General features: G+C 49.8%; 2 protein-coding genes across 8 annotated transcripts in view; one reads left to right on the forward strand and one right to left on the reverse strand.

Annotated features, from left to right (window-relative positions):
* Positions 1–7965, forward strand: part of LOC134012275 (phospholipid-transporting ATPase ID-like) — a 33475-nt gene extending 25510 nt beyond the window's left edge. For both annotated transcript variants that reach the window (XM_062452041.1, XM_062452040.1), the window contains exons 13-28: positions 210–418; positions 576–619; positions 812–977; positions 1181–1369; positions 1477–1592; positions 1690–1854; positions 2194–2305; positions 2485–2590; positions 3010–3148; positions 3596–3779; positions 4018–4241; positions 4394–4477; positions 4634–4879; positions 5211–5349; positions 5536–5666; positions 6064–7965. In XM_062452041.1, coding sequence (XP_062308025.1) covers positions 210–418; positions 576–619; positions 812–977; positions 1181–1369; positions 1477–1592; positions 1690–1854; positions 2194–2305; positions 2485–2590; positions 3010–3148; positions 3596–3779; positions 4018–4241; positions 4394–4477; positions 4634–4879; positions 5211–5349; positions 5536–5666; positions 6064–6396 — 2587 coding nt within the window. In that variant the 3' untranslated portion in view covers positions 6397–7965. The remainder of the gene's footprint in view (positions 1–209; positions 419–575; positions 620–811; positions 978–1180; positions 1370–1476; positions 1593–1689; positions 1855–2193; positions 2306–2484; positions 2591–3009; positions 3149–3595; positions 3780–4017; positions 4242–4393; positions 4478–4633; positions 4880–5210; positions 5350–5535; positions 5667–6063) is intronic.
* A 576-nt stretch (positions 7966–8541) lies between these two features.
* Positions 8542–22553, reverse strand: LOC134012277 (hamartin-like). 6 transcript variants are annotated; one of them, XR_009928546.1, is made up of 23 exons: positions 22395–22553; positions 21724–21882; positions 21501–21604; positions 21201–21353; positions 20901–21045; positions 20363–20517; positions 19137–19210; positions 18833–19011; positions 17982–18094; positions 17113–17272; positions 16814–16917; positions 16016–16112; positions 15313–15423; positions 14371–14893; positions 13967–14037; positions 13687–13853; positions 13235–13417; positions 12965–13075; positions 12693–12815; positions 12069–12256; positions 11818–11979; positions 10236–11449; positions 8542–10176 (listed from the first exon to the last, which is right to left on the reverse strand). XR_009928546.1 is itself a non-coding variant. In XM_062452044.1 (22 exons), exons 2-22 carry the CDS (start codon positions 21830–21832, stop codon positions 10858–10860), a joined length of 3615 nt encoding a protein of 1204 aa, XP_062308028.1. In that variant the 5' UTR covers positions 21833–21882; positions 22395–22553; the 3' UTR covers positions 8542–10857. The 6 variants fall into 6 exon arrangements, 4 of the variants coding, with proteins under 4 accessions (XP_062308028.1, XP_062308029.1, XP_062308026.1 ...); XR_009928545.1 differs by having other exon boundaries at positions 8542–9949; positions 9981–11449; XM_062452044.1 differs by having other exon boundaries at positions 8542–11449; positions 16025–16112.
* Between the last annotated feature and the right edge of the window lie 404 nt (positions 22554–22957).

Genomic DNA, 22957 nt, shown 5'->3' on the forward strand with positions numbered 1-22957 from the left:
TGAGGTGTGTTCCTAGGTGGCTGGATACAAGGCGTGTGTGTGTTTCAGGTGTGTGTTTGTGTGTGGGGCCAGTACATAATCAAAAAGAAAATCCCCAAAAATCCATGATCAAACATTGTGCTACCCACAACACAAACATTACACTATGCACACATCACATGTGTCTGACCCGGGATCAACTACTGTGTTGTCATCCATCGCTCCCCCAGCGTGGAGTTCATCCGCTTGGGCAACAGCTTCTACATAGACTGGGACAGGAAGATGTACCATGCCCGCAGCGACACCCCTGCCGAAGCCAGGACCACCACGCTGAACGAGGAGCTGGGCCAGATCAAGTACATCTTCTCAGACAAGACCGGCACGCTCACCCAGAACATCATGACCTTCAACAAGTGCTCCATCCACGGCAAGAGTTACGGTGAGGCTAGGAAGACGTGCGGCGAGGGGCCTAGCAGGGCTGAAACGCACGCATGTTATACAGAGGCATTTAGGACAGACATAGTAGGACCCACATGCACACAAACACACACCCAGTCTGCTATGAACTCATCCCGAGTGTCTGTGCTCCTCCCCAGGTGATGTGTTTGACTATACTGGTCAGACAATCGAGATCAACGAGGTGAGTTGTGCTTTGTTTTTTTGACGATTTTATTTACAGCCGGCATAAGTACAGGTATAGTCAACAGTTACACGCGGAACGTCTCGGCGGATGTTGTCCTTTTTGGGTGGGATTAGATGTATGGCTTCTCTCCTTCTTGCCTTTCCGCTTCATCCCCCTCTCCATTCCTCTCCTCCCATCCGCCTTGTCCAGCACACAGAGACGGTCGACTTCTCCTTCAACCGGCTGGCTGACCCCCGGTTCTGCTTCCACGACCACGCCCTGGTGGAGGCTGTGAAGCTGGGCAGCCCCGAGGTCCACACCTTCTTCCGGCTGCTCGCCCTCTGCCACACCGTCATGGCCGAGGAGAAGAGTGAAGGTGCGTTACAGTGCGTGTGTGTCTCGTCCGTAGCGTGAGACGGATTCGGGCCTGAGCTGGAATCATCCGGCTTGTGTCTACGTCCCGCCTGTCGGCAGAGAGAGGATTCTTGTGTTTTTTATTTTTATTCGTTTGTCGACGTCCATTACAGGAAGTCGACAAACGACTTCCTGTAATGGCAGGAAATGACATCGCTCCCACAGGTGAGCTGTTCTATCAGGCCCAGTCCCCAGATGAGGGAGCGTTGGTGACAGCAGCTAGAAACTTTGGCTTTGTGTTTCGCTCGCGCACGCCAGAGAGTGTCACCATCGTGGAGATGGGCCAACAAGCCAGCTACGAGCTCCTGTCCATCCTGGACTTTAACAATGTCCGCAAGAGGATGTCCGTCATTGGTAAACAACCCTCTGGACAAAAACATATCGTTAACAGTTTCTCTTTATTGTAGAGGATTTATTTCCTGCTTTGGTAATGTGTGTGTGTGTGTGTGTGTGTGTGTTAGTGCGGAGTCCGGAGGGGAAGCTGTCTCTCTACTGTAAAGGAGCAGACACCATCATCTATGAGAGACTGCACCACTCCTGCAGCAAGCTAAAAGATGTCACGACAGAACACCTCAATGTGAGTTCAAACAAGTGTCAGCAGGTGAATCAATGAAGTGAATGGGTTTGTGTGTGTAAATATGGGAACATATTCCCGTCTATGTCCTGTCCTCCAGGAATTTGCAAACGAGGGCCTGCGCACCTTGGCCCTGGCCTATAAAGACTTGGAGGAGGACTATTTCAGCCAGTGGAAACAGCGCCACCATGAGGCCAGTACCTCTCTGGAGGACAGGGAGGAGAAACTAGACCTCCTGTATGAGGAGATTGAAAAAGACCTGCTGGTATGAAAGCCAATACATCTAATAAGTTCTTTTTGTCATTGGATATTCTACATTTCCATGTAGTCATTTAGCAGACGCTCTTATCCAGAGCGACTTACAGTAAGTGCAGGGACATTCTCCCCGAGGCAAGTAGGGTGAAGTGCCTTGCCCAAGGACACAACGTCATTTTGCACAGCCGGGGAATCGAACTGGCAACCTTCAGATTACTAGCCCGACTCCCTCACCGCTCAGCCACCTGACTCCCGTTCTCCCATATTTACATCTCTTCTATTATGTCACTTCTCCCCTCAATTTGTTTACGTTTTCTATATTTGTGTGTGTTCCTCTGTGTGTGTCCAGTTACTGGGAGCGACAGCCATCGAGGATAAATTGCAGGATGGAGTACCTCAGACCATTGAGCTACTCTCAAAGGCTGACATCAAGATCTGGGTGCTAACTGGTGACAAGCAAGGTAGGAGCGAATGTTGCTGACAAGCTGGAACCGTTCTCGGAGCACACCGATTAGTTGAGCTGTCATCGAATACATCTCGAGGCCACTCTCGCTATGGAACATTTTGCCTTAGTTATTATTATCGGATCCAGTGCATATGTTTGGTGATTTCACTGACCGATTCGAACGTCACCAAACAGAGACAGCGGAGAACATCGGCTACTCGTGCAACATGCTGCGGGAGGAGATGAACGAGGTGTTCGTCATGTCAGCTAACAATCCAGAAGATGTCAGACAAGAACTAAGGTCAGAGGAACTGCTTTTATGTTGAACATTCTACCCGAGGCGTAGGTTTCATTATACATGTCCCACCCACATTTTGAAAAAGGCAAATATGCCCCCGCCCCCCCCCCCCCACACACACACAGACACACACACACTTTTGATTATAACATTTTTTTTATATATTTTTTTACTGCCACATTATTAAAGAAAACTGTCCCACCCACATCTGAAAACAAACCTACACCCCTGCATTCTACTCGTGTGTGCATACTGATGTGGGCTTTATCCCAAATACAACATTGCTCTCACATTTTACCCTACTAAAGTTTCAAAAATATTCCTCCAAATATTAGCAAAGAGATTTTTTAGACACTTGGGACCACCCCTTTTGGCGTTTTTAGAAATGAGACTCAGGAGAAATGTCTTTGGGGTGTACGCAGGGATGCGAGGACCACTATGAAGCCAGAAGCTGATGAACTGATCTGCATGCCAGAGAGGACTCTGGGTAAAGGTCGTCAGGTGGTCGTGGACGAGGAAGTGTCCGGAGAGTACGGCCTGGTCATAAATGGACACAGTCTGGTAACCGACAAGATGCATTATCACTGTCTGTCTCATCGTTTTAACCACTGAAACATAATCGTTTTATATACATAATAATATAACATAATATTTTTTTAATAATCAGGAGACACACTTTAGTAAAACTTAGTCATAAACCTTTTCCTACTCGAAAACTTAATCAACTTAAACAAGAATTAGAACAAATAATACAAAACCACCAAAGCCGGTCAAAAAACGATAGAAAAACAAACCAGGCAGCCAACACAGACAATATATTCCTGCATACAATATAATTGTAAATATGGGTGCACGCTTCTGGCTTAAATTGCCTCCATATGAATCAACGGCGTTTATGATTGGAGCCGCACGCGCTCTGCATGGGCTTCCTAGTCTAGACGAGGCCCAGGGACGCAAGTCCTTCCCAGCACGGCTGTGGTTCCAGTGTGCCTGTGGTTCTCCGCGCAGGCGTACGCTCTGGAGCGGAGCATGGAGCTGGAGTTCCTGAGGACGGCCTGCATGTGTAAGACGGTCATCTGCTGCCGGGTCACCCCCCTGCAGAAAGCCCAGGTGGTGGAGCTGGTGAAGAAGTACAAGCGGGCCGTCACCCTGGCCATTGGGGACGGGGCCAACGACGTCAGCATGATCAAGGGTAGGGCGCAGGAATCGCAACACCTCTTCAGTAGTCGAACAGACCCTTGGACGGGCACTTTAATATATCGCTATGATGTTCTGATATATCTGAACTTGACGTGCAAATACCAAAGAACGGTGGTGAGAAGTCGAGGGTGCGACCGGAGATGTTGTCTGTTTTATAATTGATTGTATGTGTTTAAATATTGTATCGTATTAACTTGCGCTTTGTCTTTATCTCCACCTGCCCCCTCCAGCCGCTCATATCGGCGTGGGCATCAGCGGGCAGGAGGGCATGCAGGCGGTGCTGTCCAGCGACTACTCCTTCGCCCAGTTCCGCTTCCTGCAGCGCCTCCTGCTGGTGCACGGACGCTGGTCCTACCTGCGCATGTGCAAGTTCCTGCGCTACTTCTTCTACAAGAACTTCACCTTCACCTTCGTCCACTTCTGGTTCGCCTTCTTCTGCGGCTTCTCGGCCCAGGTGAGAGACTTTGATTTAAAAAAAACTATCTTGAATGGGCGGTCGAAACTGCCAGCTACCCACCAGTAACATCACTACAACCTTTTTCGATCCTACTTATATTGAAATGTTTAATGGTTAATGTCTTTAATGTGTTAAACCATCTCTTTCAGACCGTGTACGATGAGTGGTTCATCACCCTGTATAACCTGGTGTACACAGCCCTGCCTGTGCTAGGAATGAGCCTGTTTGATCAGGTTTGCAATAGCTTTATTTGCAATGTGTATGTGTGGCCACAATGAATCCACCCTTGTTTGTGCAATCGGTGTGTGTGTACACTGCCATAAAAATAGACTCTCCACACACACCTCCAAATAACCTCTAACTCTTTGTCATGTCTCCCTCGTGGGCAGGATGTCGACGATGCCTGGAGTCTCCAGTACCCCGGGCTCTACATGCCCGGACAGCTAAACCTGTACTTCAGTAAGACGGCCTTCTTCAAGTGCGCCCTGCACAGTGTCTACAGCTCTGTGGTGCTCTTCTTCATCCCCTACGCCGCCATGCACGACACGGTCCGGGAGGACGGCAAGGACATCGCAGACTACCAGTCCTTCGCTCTGCTGGCCCAGACCTGCCTGCTGCTCACGGTCGGCATCCAGGTATGGCTGGAGGAGAGGAGGGGGAGAGGAGGGGACGAGGAGAGGAGGGGACGAGGAAAGGAGAGGAGGGGACGAGGAGGGGAAGGGGAGAGGAGGGGAAGAGGAGCTGCTGCCGTCAATCTTAGGCTTTATTTCCATTCTCTTTTGATAAAAAAATATATACAAATCTTTGAATACATTTTGCTATTACCATCTTAATTCACTTTTCATTGACTGAATAAACCCAACTCTGGTTAGAGGGAACCATCACAGTCTACCTTGTGTACTGTATGTGTTTTGGAAATGCTGTTAACTTAAGTTTTCTCCTTTTTTTTTTTATCTCCAAATGCAGTTAGGCCTGGACATGTCTTACTGGACGGCGGTCAACCAGATCTTTGTATGGGGGAGTCTGACAATGTATTTTGCTGTCACGTTTGCCATGTACAGCGATGGAATGTACCAGATCTCCCCTTCCTCCTTCCCATTCATTGGTGAGCAGTCCTCCATTCCCCTCAATGCAAAGTCACAAAGCATGAGCTCACCGTTACCGTTTCACTTTTTACACTTTATATTGATTTGAAATCACCTCGTTTACTCGTCCATCGTGACGTCTGACAATTGTGTGTGTGTGTATTTATGTATGCACACATTGGTGTCTAAAACCACTGAACCATCAGGCACAGCCAGGAACTCTCTAAACCAGCCCAATGTGTGGCTCACCGTCCTCCTCACCGCCATACTGTGTATACTTCCTGTGGTGGCATACCGCTTCCTGTTGATCCAAATCTGCCCCAGCATCAACGATAAGGTTTGGACAAGTTGTCAGTCACATTCAATGTGAGGGGTCATCATGACCCACACAATTCATGGCATGAACCTGAAAATTCAATTGACAAATTATTTAGTACCTGATTACGTATAGTTTATCTATACCTTTACTGTGTTTATTGCATTATACTTATTGTTATTACTTATTCTATTAGTACGTTTCCTGTATATTGTGTATTATACAGGAATATATATATTCCTGTATTGTGTCACTTACTGTACTACTCTAAGTTCTCTTCTGGGACAAATAGAGCATTCGATTGAATTTAATTAATTAGCAGCAAATCCTGGTACAATAAAGCATGGCAAACACGTATCGATACACCTGCTAAATCCTCTGTGTCTCTCCCCTCTCCGTCTGCCATCCCCCTCTACAGGTGACGTTCAAGGTCAGGCAGGCCAAGACGGCGCCGCCCCCGCAGGCGCGCCGCGTCCGCATCCGCAGCTCCAGCTCCCGGCGGTCGGGCTACGCCTTCTCCCACGCGCAGGGCTACGGCGCCCTGGTGACCTCGGGACGTTTCCTGCGGCGGCCGGCCACGGCACGCTCCAGCGGGTTCACGCCGACAGGCCGGAGCACGGGCTTCAGTCCCATGGGCAGGTCGGCCGGGTACAGCCCCACCGGCCGGCCGCAGAACTCCAAGGTGGATGGCGTGGAGGTGACGTCTCTACAGATGTACCGCCAGACCCATGACCTGGACCTGGCCCTGTAAAGAAACTCCTGGGGAACCGTCGACGCTGTTTTCCTTTTAAGAGACAATCGAGGAGAGAGGACTGCGATAAATAAACACCCAATGTGCCTATCAAATACATCTTGACCGGTTTGGGGAGGGGGGGATTATAGCTGTTAAGATGAAACACTATTCACGAAGGAAGAGTAAGTGTTGTTTTGTTTACAGCGCTTAACCATTCCTGGACCTTACAAGGTATTTCTGGTCAACTGATTAGTATTGATAATTATACTTGATTATACGTGATATAATAATTGATCATTAACCTGCATACTACATAAACCATACCAGACTACAAAGTGTGTCAAGTAGTTTAAATTCCTTCATATTTCCCGTCGTAACATTGTGTATCGGGATAATAAGACCCACTTCCCAAATTCATCCATTGTTGTTTTGTTTTAAGTTGAAGTGTTGAATAAAACTGGGTTCTTTCAAGTGATGGCAACCTGCTATTCACCAGACGGTCAGTCAACAACCTTACTGTTGACACCTGGACGAAAAGCTTTGCGGTTCAATCCCCACTGGCATTTCAGTAAACAGACATGAAAAGTTACTGTAGGAGATGGATGAAACATTATACCTTCTGTAGCTTTTTTGGAATGTATTTTTTATTTTTTTGGGTCATAAGGGAGTCAGGTGGCTGAGCGGTGAGGGAATCGGGCTAGTAATCCGAAGGTTGCCAGTTCGATTCCCGGTCATGCCAACTGACGTTGTGTCCTTGGGCAAGGCACTTCACCCTACTTGCCTCGGGGGAATGTCCCTGTACTTACTGTAAGTCGCTCTGGATAAGAGCGTCTGCTAAATGACTAAATGTAAATGTCATAAGAGGGAGTTAACTGTGGACGGTTTAACCGTTTTCTATATGCTGACCAGACAACATACCAAAGTGTTCTACTTAGTGCCTCGGGTCTTTCCTTGTACTATTTCTTTTTTATGTTTCTTTTTTCTTTTCTTTACTGCATTTAAGTTCACAATTTGAAACGTGTGTTTATTTTTGGTTGTTATCAGTTTTATTAGTCTTTATCAAAGACTTATAAAATATTTTGTGGAGAACATTTGCTTTCAGTTTGTGTAAAATGCATCCCATGACAGGGGGATCCAGTGGAAACCTGTTTTTAAACTTATGAACAGAAACATGCATGCTTCAGGTCGAAATGTTGCAATGACGAGCAACTAACCATCCATAAAAAAAGAAATGCATAAAGGTAATAGCATGCTTATCCAATGACCTACCGAGGACCCTCTTACCTTTCATGTAGAATTAAAATCTTTAAAGACATCACAATGTGTATGTCAGGGTTCCTGCAGGTTTCAGTAAGTCAAATTTAAGACCTTAAGACATTTTAAGACCAGAAAGATGGACATTTAAGATCTACACAACGCATTACCAAAAGAATATTCAAATAAAAAAAATCTGAAAAAATATTTGTATTTCAATGAATTCAGTCATTGAAAAAGCATAAATTTAATTTACAGATAAAGCAATCACATTAGTAACCTAATTTCATTTCATTCAGCACTAAGTACTAGGGGTGGGGGGGGGGGGGGGGAATCGATTCACATATGAATCGCGATTCAGTCTTATAGCAATTCACAATTTTTTTTCTTCATGTAAGCATATATTGAATCGCAATTTGATAACTCGATCGTAAATCTATTTTTTTATCGAATCGTGAGGTACAAAAAGATTCCCACCCCTAATAGACGGTAACCTGTACATTTCTGTTTAACACGGGGGACCCTGTGGTGTAGTGGGTTGAGAACAAGAGCCTAAACCATAGCTACCTGGGTTTGAATCCAGCACAGAGCAGTGCCAAAGACATCTGTGGGCAAATCAACAGCCCACCTTAAAGACATATTTTCAAAAAGTATGTTTTGTCAGGGCCCTAGTTGTAAAAAATACTTTTTTCACAAATGTATACTTTTAATCTATGCTTAAATAATAATCAATTATAAATACAATTATTGTTTTTGATACCGTAATGGCAGTCATGTCCTTGTCCTTTGGTAATGTAAAAATGCAAGTACACCCCATGAAAACTTACCTTTCTCCAAATATCTGAACATTGGCATTAGATATTAATTGAAAGGTTTGGAGGTGAGAAAAATATATTTACACACACACAAGTAGAGCTCTTTATTCACAGTTTAAAACATTCTCTTCAGAAGAAGCAATGCTTTTTAATCGGTTATCAACACATGACCCTCCAATCAGGGTGTCTCGGATAGCGGTCAAGTCAGATTGTTGCACTGTTGATTGTGGTTTCACTTTCTCTTGTTGTAATTGACTCCAACACTTGTATTTACCATTACGTTGGATTACAGGAAGTCAGACCACTCCCAATCTTGAGACTACCAAGGAGTAATGGTGTTGTCGTCAAATACTGAGGTTAATCAGTTCTCTCAAACTGGAACAACAAATTGGCAACAAGAATCCCCTCTCCTTTCCAATTATCAACATTCAGAAGCAGAACATTTCAAATCGAAACTTTAAAAGGTGACTCTATGACTATGTCGTATGTTTTGGTTCAAAACTTGTGTCAGTAAGACGAGAGGCTACAGACATGTGCATTTGCACATTAACTAAGCCCATAGTACAGTCCCAATAGCCCTGCATCATACAGCAATCCTCCTCAAGGTGTAAGGCTGCACCAGTACACAGAGATCAGCCTTCCTCCTCTTCACATATAGAAAATATGGCACTGAACGTTTACATAAACAGCTCAATCAGTCAGGAGCAGCTCTGTCCGGCCGTAATGACGTAACCCCATGTTACAGTGGCAGGGCCTGCCTCCTAGTGTAGGCACCTCTGCTGGACCGTGCATGATCTAGCTCGACACAGCCTCAAGAAGCTTAGGAGCCACTTGTAGTGAATAGCACAAAAGGCCAAATACAACACTGATGCTCCATGACAGAGCCTGACTTGAGACATGTGACCAGGGTTGGGGCCTCCAGGTAGCTCACCGGATAGAGTACCGTGTCAGCGGAGGTCCCTGGCCGTGGCCTTTGGCTGCACCTCTCCCTTTCTCCCTCTCTCCCTGCCTTTCTTGTCACGCTTAAAAAAGGTAAAATAAAGCATGAATTATTGCAATGGCCATCTTTAAAAGGAAAAAAATTACAGATTTGACAAGTGTCTTATATTCTTAAATTGATTATTGCACCTTGAAACTGCAGTACCCCCATGTAGATCAAACTGAGCTAGATGTGACATGTTAACATGGCTCAACTAACCCCCCCCACCCCCCCACCAGCATACAAATAAATAGCTTATTTCAACTTACACTAAACATAAGACAATCAGTTTCTCTCTGTTGTGTTTTTTTTTTTGAGGCTGCTTCGAGACAGACGTCCAAATGTCCTGGGTCATCCACTCGGGCTGCGGCGTGTGCAGCCTCATTTCAACGCTCAAACCGCTTGCTCCGCGACACGCCACTTTTACTGACAATGTATCGAACGCTTCTGGTGCTGCACGAGGGGACGACAGTTCAGCTATTGAAAGTATTTGCTAGTGGCCATTAGACCATATACTGCCTCACTGTGGGCCATTAGACCATATACTGCCTCACTTGTGAGCCATTAGACTCTTTACTGTCTCACTGTGAGCCATTAGACTCTAAACTGCCTCACTGTGGGCCATTAGACCCTATACTGCCTCACTGTGGGCCATTAGACTCTATACTGCCTCACTGTGAGCCATTAGACCATATACTGCCTCACTGTGAGCCATTGGACCATATACTGCCTCACTGTGAGCCATTTGCCCTATACTGCCTCGCTGTGGGCCATTACACTCTATACTGCCTCGCTGTGAGCTATTAGACCATATACTGCCTCACTGTGAGCCATTACACTCTATACTGCCTCCCCATGAGCAACTGGCAGTGATGTTGGGGCACCATTCAATCACCTGTCAACATTCTCATTTCTAACTTAATTATACTGCACTGCTCTGATTTAGTTGGGTGGTATCTGGTACATTCCAGAGTACTTGGTACACCTCTCTCTGTAGATTATATAACTATGTATTTATGTGACACTGCTTCTTACAGTTCACCGATTCTTGTTGGTAATCCTACGTTAGTAGCATTAATGTCACTGGTTTTGCACATGATACTTGTTGCTGTATAGTGTTCCTGTGTTAAGTTTGTTTTGTGCATTCCCTACGTACTACCTGTGTTCTGTGGGCCACCTTGGTGAATCGTTTTTGTTCAGTACATGTACGTTTTATCCCCATGTGCCGCCCTGCGCATTACGTTTTGGTAACCTGTATTTTTTTCTTTGCATTCTTCTCTGGACTATCACGCCACCATTTCTCTTTGGGATCGACAAAGTATATGAGCTACCTACTGTTTATGAGGCCAGCACAGCCCGCTGTTGCTGCTGCCTGGGGTAGAATGTGCCAGACATGCGTATCAGAAGGCTTAGGCATCCCCTCCCTTCTCTCTAGCTGTGCTGGGTCTCATTGTAGTCCATGATGCTGAGGTTGGGTCTCCTCGGGTGGGGGCCGGCGGGAGCGAGCCGGCCTGGGAGGGCTGGAACCTGGCTGGGAGCAGGCTGCCCCGGGCCCTGAGGAGGAGGGGCTGGAGCCCCGAGCTGGAGGGAGGAGGGCTGGATGAGCCCCTGGTCTGGAGGCTGGCTCCCACCCTCCTCCTCCTCCGCCGCCTCCTCCAGAGACAAGCTCCCGAGCTGGGCCTCCGGCTCCCCCTCACCCTCCTGGCTGTCGCTCTTGCTCTGGAACAGCCCTCGGGCGTGCATGCCCAGGAAGGACTTGGCACTTGGGTAGGATCCCACGTCCATGGGAGCGCTGGCCGGAGACGGGGTGATGGGGGAGGAGGCCAGGAGGTGGTGGAGGGGGGAGGCCTCGTTCACCAGAGGGAGCTCCTCCAGGCTGCCGTTGGTGCTGGCGGAGGACGGGTGGCCGCCGGGGGTGGGGACGGTGGCGGAGGACGACGGGGGGATCCCGGGGGCGGTGGCCTGGCCAACGCTCTTCAGACTGCCCTGAGACACCGGGACTCCGCTGCTGCTGCCGTTGGGTCTGGAGCACACAGGAACACACACACACACACACACACATTAAGTAACATAACAACGAAACTATAAGGCTATATTACGCTACATAAAGCTACTCTGGGTCTTGTCAATGAACACAAAAAGAGCTGGAGTTGACCTGTGGGGTTAGTAAGGGGTGGCCGTGTCTGGACTTGGGGCGCACGTGATAGGGAAGAGTACAAGGGGAAAACAATAACACTGTTCTCCTCTGGGGCCATATCATTCGTTTTAACGGTGAAAGGGAACAGGGGATTTTAAAAACATCCCCTCCGCCAGCACAACGCGGCTGAGGGCACGATGGCGTGAGCGCCACAGCCCCTGGCAGAGAGGCGGGCTCTGCGACTCGTGGAGCACCTGGAGGGGCTGGAGGCCTGGCTGTCCGCAGGCTCCAGGAGACTGTTGGAGGCCTGGGTCTGCAGGTCCAGCTGGCCGTACAGCTGCAGCATCTCCGTCTGCAGAGCCTGGGTCACGCAGCGGAGGGCAACGTAGCGGCTCTCCGACGCCTGCAGCTGGCCCCTGGGGGAGATGAGGAGAGGTTGGCAAAGACGCGACCCGACGGCCGGACACGCGGGAGAGCGGCGGCGCGGGAGCGGAGGGCGTCTCACCTGGCCTTGGCTTTGATGTCTTCTAGAAACTTCTTCTGCTCCAGGATGAGGTGCTCCTTCTTGGCCAGCTGCGCCTCGGTGTCGGCGAGCCTCTGCTGGGCGGCTTCCAGACGCCGGCTCTGCTGGGCCTCGCCCTGACGGAGACACTCGGCCTCCTTCCTCAGGGACCACTGCAGCATGAGCAGCTCCTGAGGCAGGAGAGGAGGTGGAGGGAAGGTGGGAGGGGGAGGAGGAGAAGGAGAGAAGGAGAGCAGGTGGGAGGAGGAGAGAAGGGAAGAGGAGGAGGAGAAGGCAAGAAGAGGAGGAGGAAGGAAGGAAGGAAGGAAGGAAGGGAGGAGGAGGGGAGAATGGAGGAGGAGGAGAGAAGGAGGAGGAGAAGGCAAGAAGAGGAGGAGGAAGGAAGGGAGGAGGAGGAGAGAAGGGAGGAGGGGGAGGAGGAGGGAAGGCGGGAGGATGAGAAGAGATAAGGAAGGAGATGAGGTAGAAATAGGAAGGAGAGAAGGTACAAAAAAGACACAAGAGAGGGAGAACATTGGGTATGAGGCGACGCGTTCATTCAGACAGATTAACCCGTTAAAACGGTCCAGCTTGTGAGCAAAAGGTTTTTGGTCTCCTGGCCGTTACCTTGTCGGACTTGGGGCCCACCCTCTGGGCTTCCTCCATGCAGAGTTTGTTGGTTTCGCCCAGAAGCAGCAGCTGCCTGTTCAGCAGGAACATGTGCTCCTGCAGCTCCTCGCTGTCGCTCAGCTGGAGGGGGAAAAGGGATGGAATTCAAACCCAGAGTCGGACGGCTCACACTGAAGCGCAGTTTGTACGACGACGGGAATCGGCGTTCCGGGAACGTTCATGACGCGTGTGCGGGGCAGGTGCGCGACAGCCTCCGGGACCCCCCTCACCTTCAGGGACAGCTGGGTGAGCTGGTGTTCGGCGTTGTAGGCCTCGTAGCTGGCCTTCTGCAGCTCAGACTCCAGCTCAGCCATCCTGCCTTGGCACTCCTCCAGCTCACTCTGCACAAAGCCAAGGCACAAGGCACAAGGTCAGAGAGAGTGTAACAGGGAGAGAGAGTGTGTGTGTGTGTGTACCTGCAGTCTCTGGGTCTTGGTGAGGTAGTCCTGGAGCAGCTGGATGTGATGTGTGTGTGTGAGAGTGTGTGCGCGCGCGTGTACCTGCAGCCTCTGGGTCTTGGTGAGGTAGTCGTGGTGCTGCTCCTGCAGCAGCGCAATGCGGCCGTGCAGCTGGGAGGTCTCTGCCAGCGTGTCCAGCCGCAGCTGCCTGGAGCGCTGCTGCTCCTGCTGCAGGCTGGCCTGCAGGGCCTGCTCCTCCAGCTCCTGCATCTTCAGCTGGGCCTTCTGACAGGGGCAGGGGGGGGGGGAGGGACGTTATCCTCCCCATTACAGTGTGACATGGGGCTGGGCGTGAGGCAGGCAGGATGGTTAGTGAGGGACAGTGAGGAGGGACGGGGGATGGGAGAGGGACTACATTTGGAAGTTGAGATACTAAGTGTTGAAGACTAAGACCCCACGGCGGACTGTGCCGGGGAGGACAAATCCGAAGCATGTTTTGCTTTCAGATGGGCGTGTGTTCCTGTGACGGTATGTGTGTGTGTGTGTGTCGCTACCATGGAGTGGTTCTGCTCCTCCAGGGCCGTGGCGTTGATGATGCGCCGCAGCAGGCGGCGGTTGCGGATGGCGTGCTGCTCCCTCTTGTAGCGCTCAAACTGCAGCTGGTTGTGCATGAGGACCAGCTGGCTGCGGAGGGCCTGCACCTCGTCCATGGGACCGGAGCCTGACGCAGGACACATGCGCCGCTTTATTTTTGGTCCTCTAGACACCTCCCCCCCCTACTTTAGCCCCGCCCCCAAGGATGCAGCAGTAGCAGAGACGGCTGATTAGAAGTACCTTTGGCCTTCATGCCCTGTTGTTTACCTCCAAAGTGAGTCCAGTCCTCCGACTTGAATGGAACTTGCGGTCTATTATCGAAACAGGACAAACAAGGATAGGAGGTGAGAGAACCAGGTGTGTCGGAGCAGGGAAACAGCTAAAACATACAGGACAGTGGACCCTGAGGACCAGGGTTGAGAAAGATAGCCCTGAGGCAGGGTGTATATTAGGTGGATATTCATTCAGTCAACATTGAGTCTGCAATTCATCAATTATTAACTGGACTAACTGCTTTTTTTTCCCCCTCTTCATTCAGTGAGGACTCGTTCAGGTCGACCGCATTTTAACCGCAGCTCAGTAAAGCCTCTTTTGCGATATGAAACGGTTCAACGCTGGGTGAACAGCAGGACTGACTCCCTCACCTCTTCATGAGTTGACTGTGGGCGTCGTTCCCCTGCTGGATGAGCCTATCCAGAGCCTCCAGGGGAGACCAGGCCGTCCCCTCCTCCTCCCCCTCCCCGCCCCCCTCTCCCCCGGCCTCGCGCCGGGACACCTCCCAGGCCTTGCGGGACAGGAAGAGACAGGCGGCCCTGGGCAGGGCCAGGCCAAACAGAGCCTCGTACGGAGGGGCCGCGTCCCCGGGAGGCGTGGAGGAGAGGTGGCCGCGGCCGGGCCTCCCCGCCCCCTCCACCTGCTCCAGCCGCCCCCCGCGGACGTGGCTGGCGATGGGGGTGAACCCGGGCGGGAGACACCAAGCCAGGGGCTGGCTGGCGAGGACGGACGAGCCCTCCAGGCCATCAGGCGCGGGGGCCGGGGAGCCCTTGTTGAGGCTCTGGTCGGAGGCTTGGAGGGAGGACAGAGAGTGGTACTCTGAGGAGCTGTAGAAGGAACCGTCAGGGCCTGTTTGGGAGGCCGTCAGCTTCAGGATCTCTTCCGTGATGGAATCTGAAGGACGGTATAGCAGGATGTGAACTCACAGTACAGAAGCAAAGTCCATGTGTTTTCATTACTGCTAGCATTTCCTCATAAAAAATGGATGAGAAAGTAGCAGGAAATAAATCAACTGTTCCAATGTGCCTGTACTGCAAATAAACCTGAAGGCTAAATCAAAAACTTTCTCGGCCCACAAATCAGAAATAATCAATGTTTTAAGTTTTTTTTTTTTAAGGTTAGAACCCTAATAAGACCATGTGACCTGTTTTCTATTATTACCTTAAATGGTGAATTACTTTTAAAGTAAATAGTTCAATGTCAAATTCTAAATGCCCTGTAAACAATAAAAGCATCATCGTATAATATCATTCCAGGTCTTTGTATAGACTCAAAGCAAGTATGGTGACTGATTAAAAGGCGGATGACTTCACCTTCCCCATCCTCTGTCTCTGGGCTGGGTCCATGGAGGAGGTCCACGTTGTGCTTCTGGACAAAGTCTGCCAGCTCCGTCAGAGACACGCTCGCCTTCTCTCCTCCGGCACCTGGCAGACACGCAGGGTCGCGTTCATTCACCTGTCTGGTGGGTACAGACCCAGCACTGCACACCTTATCCTCTGGGTCACGACACAGGACTAGTAACACGGGTAGCCACTAGGTCAAGTACACGCACAGTAGCGCCGCGAAAGGCCGTTTGGTACGACCCTTTTTGTTTGGTGGATGATTTGCGAGTGAACAGATTTGCAGAGTCAGCATTTTGAGTTAAATACATGCAAAAAACATGTGTTGCGTCTCGAAATGTGGTGAAAATATAGTAAAATTGTAAGGATCGGGAGTCAGATGGCTGAGCGGTTAGGGAATCGGGCTATTAATGAGAAGGTTGCCGGTTAGTTTCCTGGCCGTTCCGTGCCAAATGACGTTGTGTCCTTGGGCAAGGCACTTCACCCTACTTGCCTCGGGGGGAATGTCCCTGTACTTACTGTAAGTCGCTCTGGATAAGAGCGTCTGCTAAAATGACTAAATGTAAGAATGTTAAACATTAGTAATTGCACAAATATAATTGAAACTCTAAACACACAGAACATTCACATTTATAAGCTCCAAACGAGAGCGACAGAGGCCGAGCTGACAGTTGACCTTTAGTACCGTTGTCGATGACCTCAGGCTTGCTTCCATCTCCCTCTCTGATTGGCTGACTCACTCCCCTCTCCAACTCGCCTATTGGTTGCCGCTTCTGCTGTCAAGAAGTGTAACAGTCAGCTGGTGAACCACAGTTTTATATAGGGGCCGAGGGGATTCTCACACACACACACACACACACACACACACACACACACACGCGTACACACGCAGCCATGGGAACATTGTACTCAGGTCCACATCAGCCGCTTTCTCCGAGCCTAACCCTGGCAGTAAAGTGCAGCACTGCACACGACTACACTCGAAAGCCTGCTTCCAGACAGCACAGCAGGTCCACTTAGGATAGTTCAGCGTTCAGCTCTGCAGGCAAGGATACTTACACCCATAGCACTACACCACTGTTGACCCAGTTTATACAGCAGAATAACATGCAGCAGAACGGACAGATCATACATGAACCACGTTGAGGACCTATAATGATCGTATATCCTGACTACATTAAGGGCCTTTCTTTAAACAGGAGAATGCAGGACACTGCACTGGTTCTAAGCTGTGCGTCTCTTCAGAAATGAAATGACAAGGTGGATGACATCAGCCAAATACGCCATTACATTCTTCCCCTAAAAAAACGAATCTGTTACACTTCAGTGTAACACAGTCCAGCCATAGTCGTCTGGTATAGTCATCGGCCATAACAAGTGCATTTCACAACTGCCAAGTCAGAGAGGCAGACTAAATGACAGACGTGACCGGTGAAGGGACACCAGGAGTTAAGGGGAGCTGCCACCGCTGTACCTGGCTGGTAGAGTTGGCAGATGGCGTGCGGATGTGCTCCTCAAACAGCGCGGGGGCGTGCGGGGGGGGGGCGTGGACGGCGGCCGGCGGGGGACACTTCGCACCTGTGGACGGACGACAGCCGACAGAAACCCTGAGCCTTTCCTCTCCTTCACCGAGAGGGGAAAGCGACACCTCTAAAAGGTCTAGACAACTACATCGTATTACTTCATTATAATGAATCAGCAACAAAAAAAAAAGAATAAGAATGTGTAGCTGTATTGAGAGAGAGGTCCAGGGGGCCTGGTTGTTGAACTGACCTGGTCCAGCTGGTGCGATGCTGGCAGGGCCCTGGGGGCTCTGCCAGGGGTCCGACACGTTGGCTGGGGAGATTCTGCGGGAGGTGGGGGGCGTGCTCATGTGACACTCGGAGGAGGGGCTCCACATCGGCTTGCTCTCCGACAGGTCGCAGTTGGAAATCTGCAGGGACAGCGGTAGGACCTTGCAGTTCCAGCACATTCCGTACATTAGGCACGTACAGGCCGCGCGCAAGGGCGGAGCCGGTTACCGTCGGTATGCCAAATTCTGCGGCGCCCGTCTCCAGCTCAGCCAAGAGAGGCCTGCAGGAGAGCGCTTTGTCTGACTTATGTGTTAGCTGTGTGGCTTGTTATTGGCATACTGACATACACCATTGACCAAAGCGTTTTGAACTGATAAGGGCCGGGTTTCCCAGATTTGTTAAGAAGCTCTTAACGCTAAGAGCTTCTTAGCGAATCTGGGAAACCCTGCCAAGGGAAGTTTAGCAGCTGGTCAACCTGTTTTGGATAACGATCATTCATTTGAATCAGGTGCGTTGGAGCCTTTGTTGGTTTTGATAGCTCGTTTATGACTCGTGGTGTCAAATGTGAAACAGCTGGTCAACCCGTTTTGTTTCCCCAACTTGAAATCTCCAGTTAAGATTGAATCACCTTACTTTGAATGCAAGTGCAAACCCCCAAGTTTAGCAGATCACCCTTTTCAACCTTCTTTGGATTTTGAACGCCAGTTGACCGTTCTTATTGATGGAACAATTCCATGAATATACTTTGTTGACAACAGTGAACCCAAACTAAGCTCTGTATTAGCAGTTGAGCTCAATTAGTGTGATTAGAAATGGTGTGCTGTGCCAGAGCTAGTGCTACGGCATCACCTGCAGGCAGGGGGTCTGAAGGCTGGAGAGAGACACCCGGGGGGAGACCAGCTGGGGTAGAGACAGGGAGAGAGCAGGCTGGCCCACGGGGAGAGGGGTGGAGGTAGAACGTCCTGTGGAGACAAAAGCATCCAGACGTGACTGAAACACACAACCGGGAGAGCACTCAAAACACTCATGTATAAACCAGTAGCTGAAACACAACATTACAGAGTCAAGTATAGGATTGCACGGTTGAAGAAGTCATCGGCATGCCTGGTAAGTACAAAGCTTGACAGAGGACAACACAAGTGGCCCCATTAAACTCTGCATGTTCCAATACGGCTCTGGTATCATAGTTCGACATGTTTTATTCAGTGTGTGAGAATTATGGTGAGCTCACACAGTTGAGACGAGAGTTGGTTCCTCCCTGCTGTGAGCTGTTACAGCTGCATTCAAAATCCAACTGGATTCCTTTTATATTATACTGTACGTGTGTGTGTGTATATTCAATCGGTCAATATATATATATTGACCGTGTGCAATCAAACTTAGCATATAAGACCCAGGATTTACGGCATAGGGGGCCAAGGACACACTTTCAGTCATCTCTAATATCTTGTTGACCTTCAGTATGACGCTGGTTGGTCAGTCCTGTTCTACATGCCGCCTGGCGGATGTGTGGTTGAGTACGGGGAAGGGGGGGAGCGGTCAAAATGACTCCCTGGGTTACCCATCATCCTGCATCCGGCTTTACCGCCATCGCAGGAGGAAGAACCGTCCCATATGGTTAGGGTGTGGTAGCGGTGTGTAGGTGTGAAGCAGGGCTGGCTGATTCGGCAGGGCAGGGTGTGTGTGCGTGTGGTTCTGACCGTAGCTGTGGTGGTGATCTGGGTGGGGGCTGACTGTGCTGTCGTGGAGCCTGGACGGAGGGTGGAGGGGAAGGGGGTCGGGCACGCTGGAGTAGCCCTCCTCGCACGACGCCTCCTTCGGGTCCAGAGACACTTTGGCACACTGGATCATGATGTCGTGAATCTCAAACCTCTTCCACCTGAACGGAGAGGACCCACAGGGAGGACTGTACTGTAAGCCACGGATATGGAGTAGGCAGGGTGTGATCACAAAGAAGAGATGTCCCCGATGCCACTTCTGGCCTGCTCATATAGGTGTCATCACCTGGAGGGGTCCAGTTCAAGGTCCTGGGTTCCTGTCACCAGCTCTGGGTGCACCCGCACATGCTCCAACATGGGCTGAGAAAAACAACGAATCAAAAAAGTATTGGTATTTTTTACAAGCAATAGGTGCGTTCGACTTCATGCAGCGCCGGCGGCGCCGACAGCCGGCTGACTTGAAGCTGAGAATGCCATTGGCTGCTTCAAGTCAGCCGGGCTGCAGGCGGCTGCAGGCGACGCCGGCACTGCATGAAGTCGAACGCACCTAATGTCACAGAGGGCTTCACACACGCCCATAGAACTGCCCCTCAACCATCAAACAACTTCAACTAGTACAGTGCCACTTGATTGAATCTTTTTCTAATAGCGTGTTACGCTGACCAAAGAAAGCTGAGAAACAAGAATGTATTTAATGACGCTGTTATTGCAAAAACAATCTCCGGAAGGAGGACTTAAGCCATTAGTTTAGCGGTACAGCGGGGGTTAATTCAACAGCCAGGAAATGTCAGCCCAGTTGTTTATGTAGAAAAGCGAGATTGACCTCGGGTGAAATGTGCAACGGTGGATGTGGAGGCGTCAACTTAATTCTGAAACGGCCTCCACAGTTTCAGAGGTGTGAAAATGCAGGAGAATCTGCATTCCTCTGCAAGGTTCAGACACCATGTGGTGATGTTTTGATTGAGCGTGATATGGAAATAGAGCCGTTAATTTTGCACCGGAGATGTTGCACCATCTTGTAACAGCCTGCCGCCGCAAAGTTATGCAGAGTCGTATTTATGGTCTTACACTGTGACTCGTTAAATCCAGACTGTTCCTTTGCACAGCTGTAATACTGTTTGAACGGCACACTTCTAGATAGTTAGTGCAGTGGCCTACTATACGTCGCTTTGGATTAAGTGTCTGTGAAACGTTAGTTATAAAAGGTGCGGTAAAGGGCGTGTGTGATGGTGTGATACCCCCTCTTCTCCCACTGTTCCACTGATGGCGATGTCGGATAAGAAAGAGAAGCGTTTGCTCTCCACGCGCCGCTTGCTCTGTTAGAGACCCCACCAATACGGCCACCAGCTCCGCATTCCCTAAATCAAAACCCCCGCTCCCTGGTCCGTGTGAAAGCAGGCCATCTCTTCCCCCCCACCCCCGACGGTGTCGAGCAACCACGGACTGTGGCCGGCGCGCGCGTGTCACACGCGGGGTCGCGACCCGGTGCCCCCTCACCGCGCCCCCCCTCACCTTGACCACTTCCTCGAAGGTGCCCAGGTTCTCCTTCATGCTGTAGTGGGACCGCAGGTAGGAGATGAAGTTGCAGGGGTACATGCCGTAGAGACGGTGGAACAGGGAGTACACGCTGGCGTGGAGGTGGATCAGGAACACGCCGTGGACGTGGCCTGGGGGGAGAGACGCCGAGGGAGAGACGGGCAGAAGGTGAGACGCACGAGGAGGGAGAAACATGGAGATGGGCAGGTCACACACATATGGGCTGGCTAGCAAGGAGATGGTTTGGTCGGTAGCGTCGGACAGGCACATCGAATAGGGGAGATCACAGGATCAGGAAGTCGAGCGACGGATACCGTCGAATGCAGTGGATTGGAGGGGACTGAAATGCTACGGTTTGGAAGGACCAATGCGAGGTTCAGAAAGTGCAAAACATTTGTTCGCACCAGTTCTTTCCTGTACAAGCGGATTGAGTTCGACTGAATGAGCAGAACCATTCGTCTCTGTGCTGAAACATGTATTTATCACTCGTAGATATGAGCCGTTGTTAAGCCACCTGGGTTTTTTAGGCTCCAGGAAGCGAGACGGCCAAAGATGTCAAAGAAGTCGTAGATGTGCTGGCGTCCCGCTTGAGGAATCATGGGCAGTAGAGTGATCAGCACTAGCACTCCCGTTATCAACACCATCACGTCACAATCTGTCTGAAAGGGGGAAGAACGAAATGAGGAAATAGCAGGTTAAAAGGTCACAAACCAATGAGCATGAACCAAAACACACCCCACATTTCATTCACACATGGTCGGCATAGCGTTGAAAGTGGCACCTATCAAGTGTCGTGGTATTTCATAGCAAGTACCTTAAGGCATTTGAGTACAGAGGCCAGGAGGGGGAAGCGAGTGATCTTGTGGATCCAAGACGGCTGCCTGCGGATGACGTGCCCCAGCAGGGTGAGGGTGGCCAGGCGACAAGGCGGTCTCGCCAGGCTTTCGTTGAGCTTATCAAACAGGTGCTGAGAAGCGGCAAGGAGCGGGCGACACATTTAGCCTTGTTCTGCTCAGGTGGGGGGGGGGGGGGGGGGGGTTTACCTTCTAAATGTATATAACGTGTGAGGGGGGGGGGGGCGGGGGGGGGGGTGTGAGCGTGTAGCGTCGCTCACCTTGTCGTGCGGCTCCCTGACAGAACAGAGCAGGAGGATGGCCTGAGTGGAGTTGGTCTCCATGTAGTAGTCCACCAGGCCATTCAGCAGCATGCTCCCTCGGTCTGACGCGCGCACACGCACGCACACACACACAGTTACTTGAGCAAGAGAAGGAATAATCCTCAGTGAACAAAGGTGAGAGGGGCATATATTAGAAAACGGAGCAAGAGGCTGTTCCCACCTGAACTGAGGTCGTCGTTGATGGCAGCTTTGACGTGTTCCAGCTCCTGCAAGTCTGACGACTCAAGCAGCGGGAGGAGCTCGGACACGTTCGGCTGCTCTTTAGCCATGGCAGCGACCCGGTCTTGGGACCTCGGCACCTGGTCGGTTTAACCTCTGTCTGTTGGTTATGGCAAGAGCAACGTAACACAAGGTTTTCTGGATATAGTCAAACCTCAGTCAAACACTTAGCTAACTTAGTTGAGCCTACCAGACAAACCTTTCACCGAAAAACATGTCAGCCAAGTTTGACTACGCAACTTTGTAAGGACTGCACGCTACTGTACCAGCCCGAAGGTTCAGCTGTCAAACACGACTGGTTAGCCTGAAACGCTAGCTAACGTCCAAACAAAATACTACTATTCATCTGACAAATTCCAGAGAAACATCAAAATTACAGATACTAAACAGGTTGCATAATACAGTGCCCGCTTTGACGTTTTAAAATAGCATTGGCAAGTAAATGAATACACATGCTTGTTAAAACACATTGCTCATGTCCACAACACGGGGCGCAGCCATGGTGCAAGAGTAACTCAACAACCTCTGCCCTGGCTAAAGTGAACTAGCTAGCTACAGTGCTATGTGCGAAAAGTCTGTCAGCTGTCAGCTTCAGTTTAAATACTCACAAACGTGTAATAGTAATTGAAATAGCCTGGTAATGTTCAAATGAGGAATTCCTGGATCTTAATCTAGAACACACACAATTATATATGCGTCTTGTGTGTCTAGTTTTCAACTATTTCGTCTTTTAATTTACGGCAGCCTACAACCCAATCGGCGTATGTTAAACTATTTTTCATGGTTGCCAGGTTTCATTGTTATCCCTCTGTAAAGGATTTATTTTTATTTTTATTTATAAGTGTGACGCTTGTAACCACTCACCTTTTCTTTTATTTTAATATTTAAATTCTTCCAACAACAAATACATTAACATTAAACACGTTTAACACATGAACACTTTTTAGCTTTTAAAATTCAGAGATAGGCCAAACTTATGAGTAAACCAATAAAAGTAGTTTAGGGTGACAGTTTAAAAGAGAATGAATTTGATGAATTTGGCATGACATTTTAGCCCCATACCAGAAAAAAAGTGATATGAAAACAGAATAAAAACACAAGTTGACACTTTAATGACCTTCCAACATTTTTCCTCCGCTCTCGCCAGCCCCCTCATCCTCTCTTGGCCGCCCACA

The sequence above is a fragment of the Osmerus eperlanus genome, chromosome 25, assembly GCF_963692335.1.
Source record: "Osmerus eperlanus chromosome 25, fOsmEpe2.1, whole genome shotgun sequence".
Lineage (NCBI taxonomy): Eukaryota > Metazoa > Chordata > Actinopteri > Osmeriformes > Osmeridae > Osmerus > Osmerus eperlanus.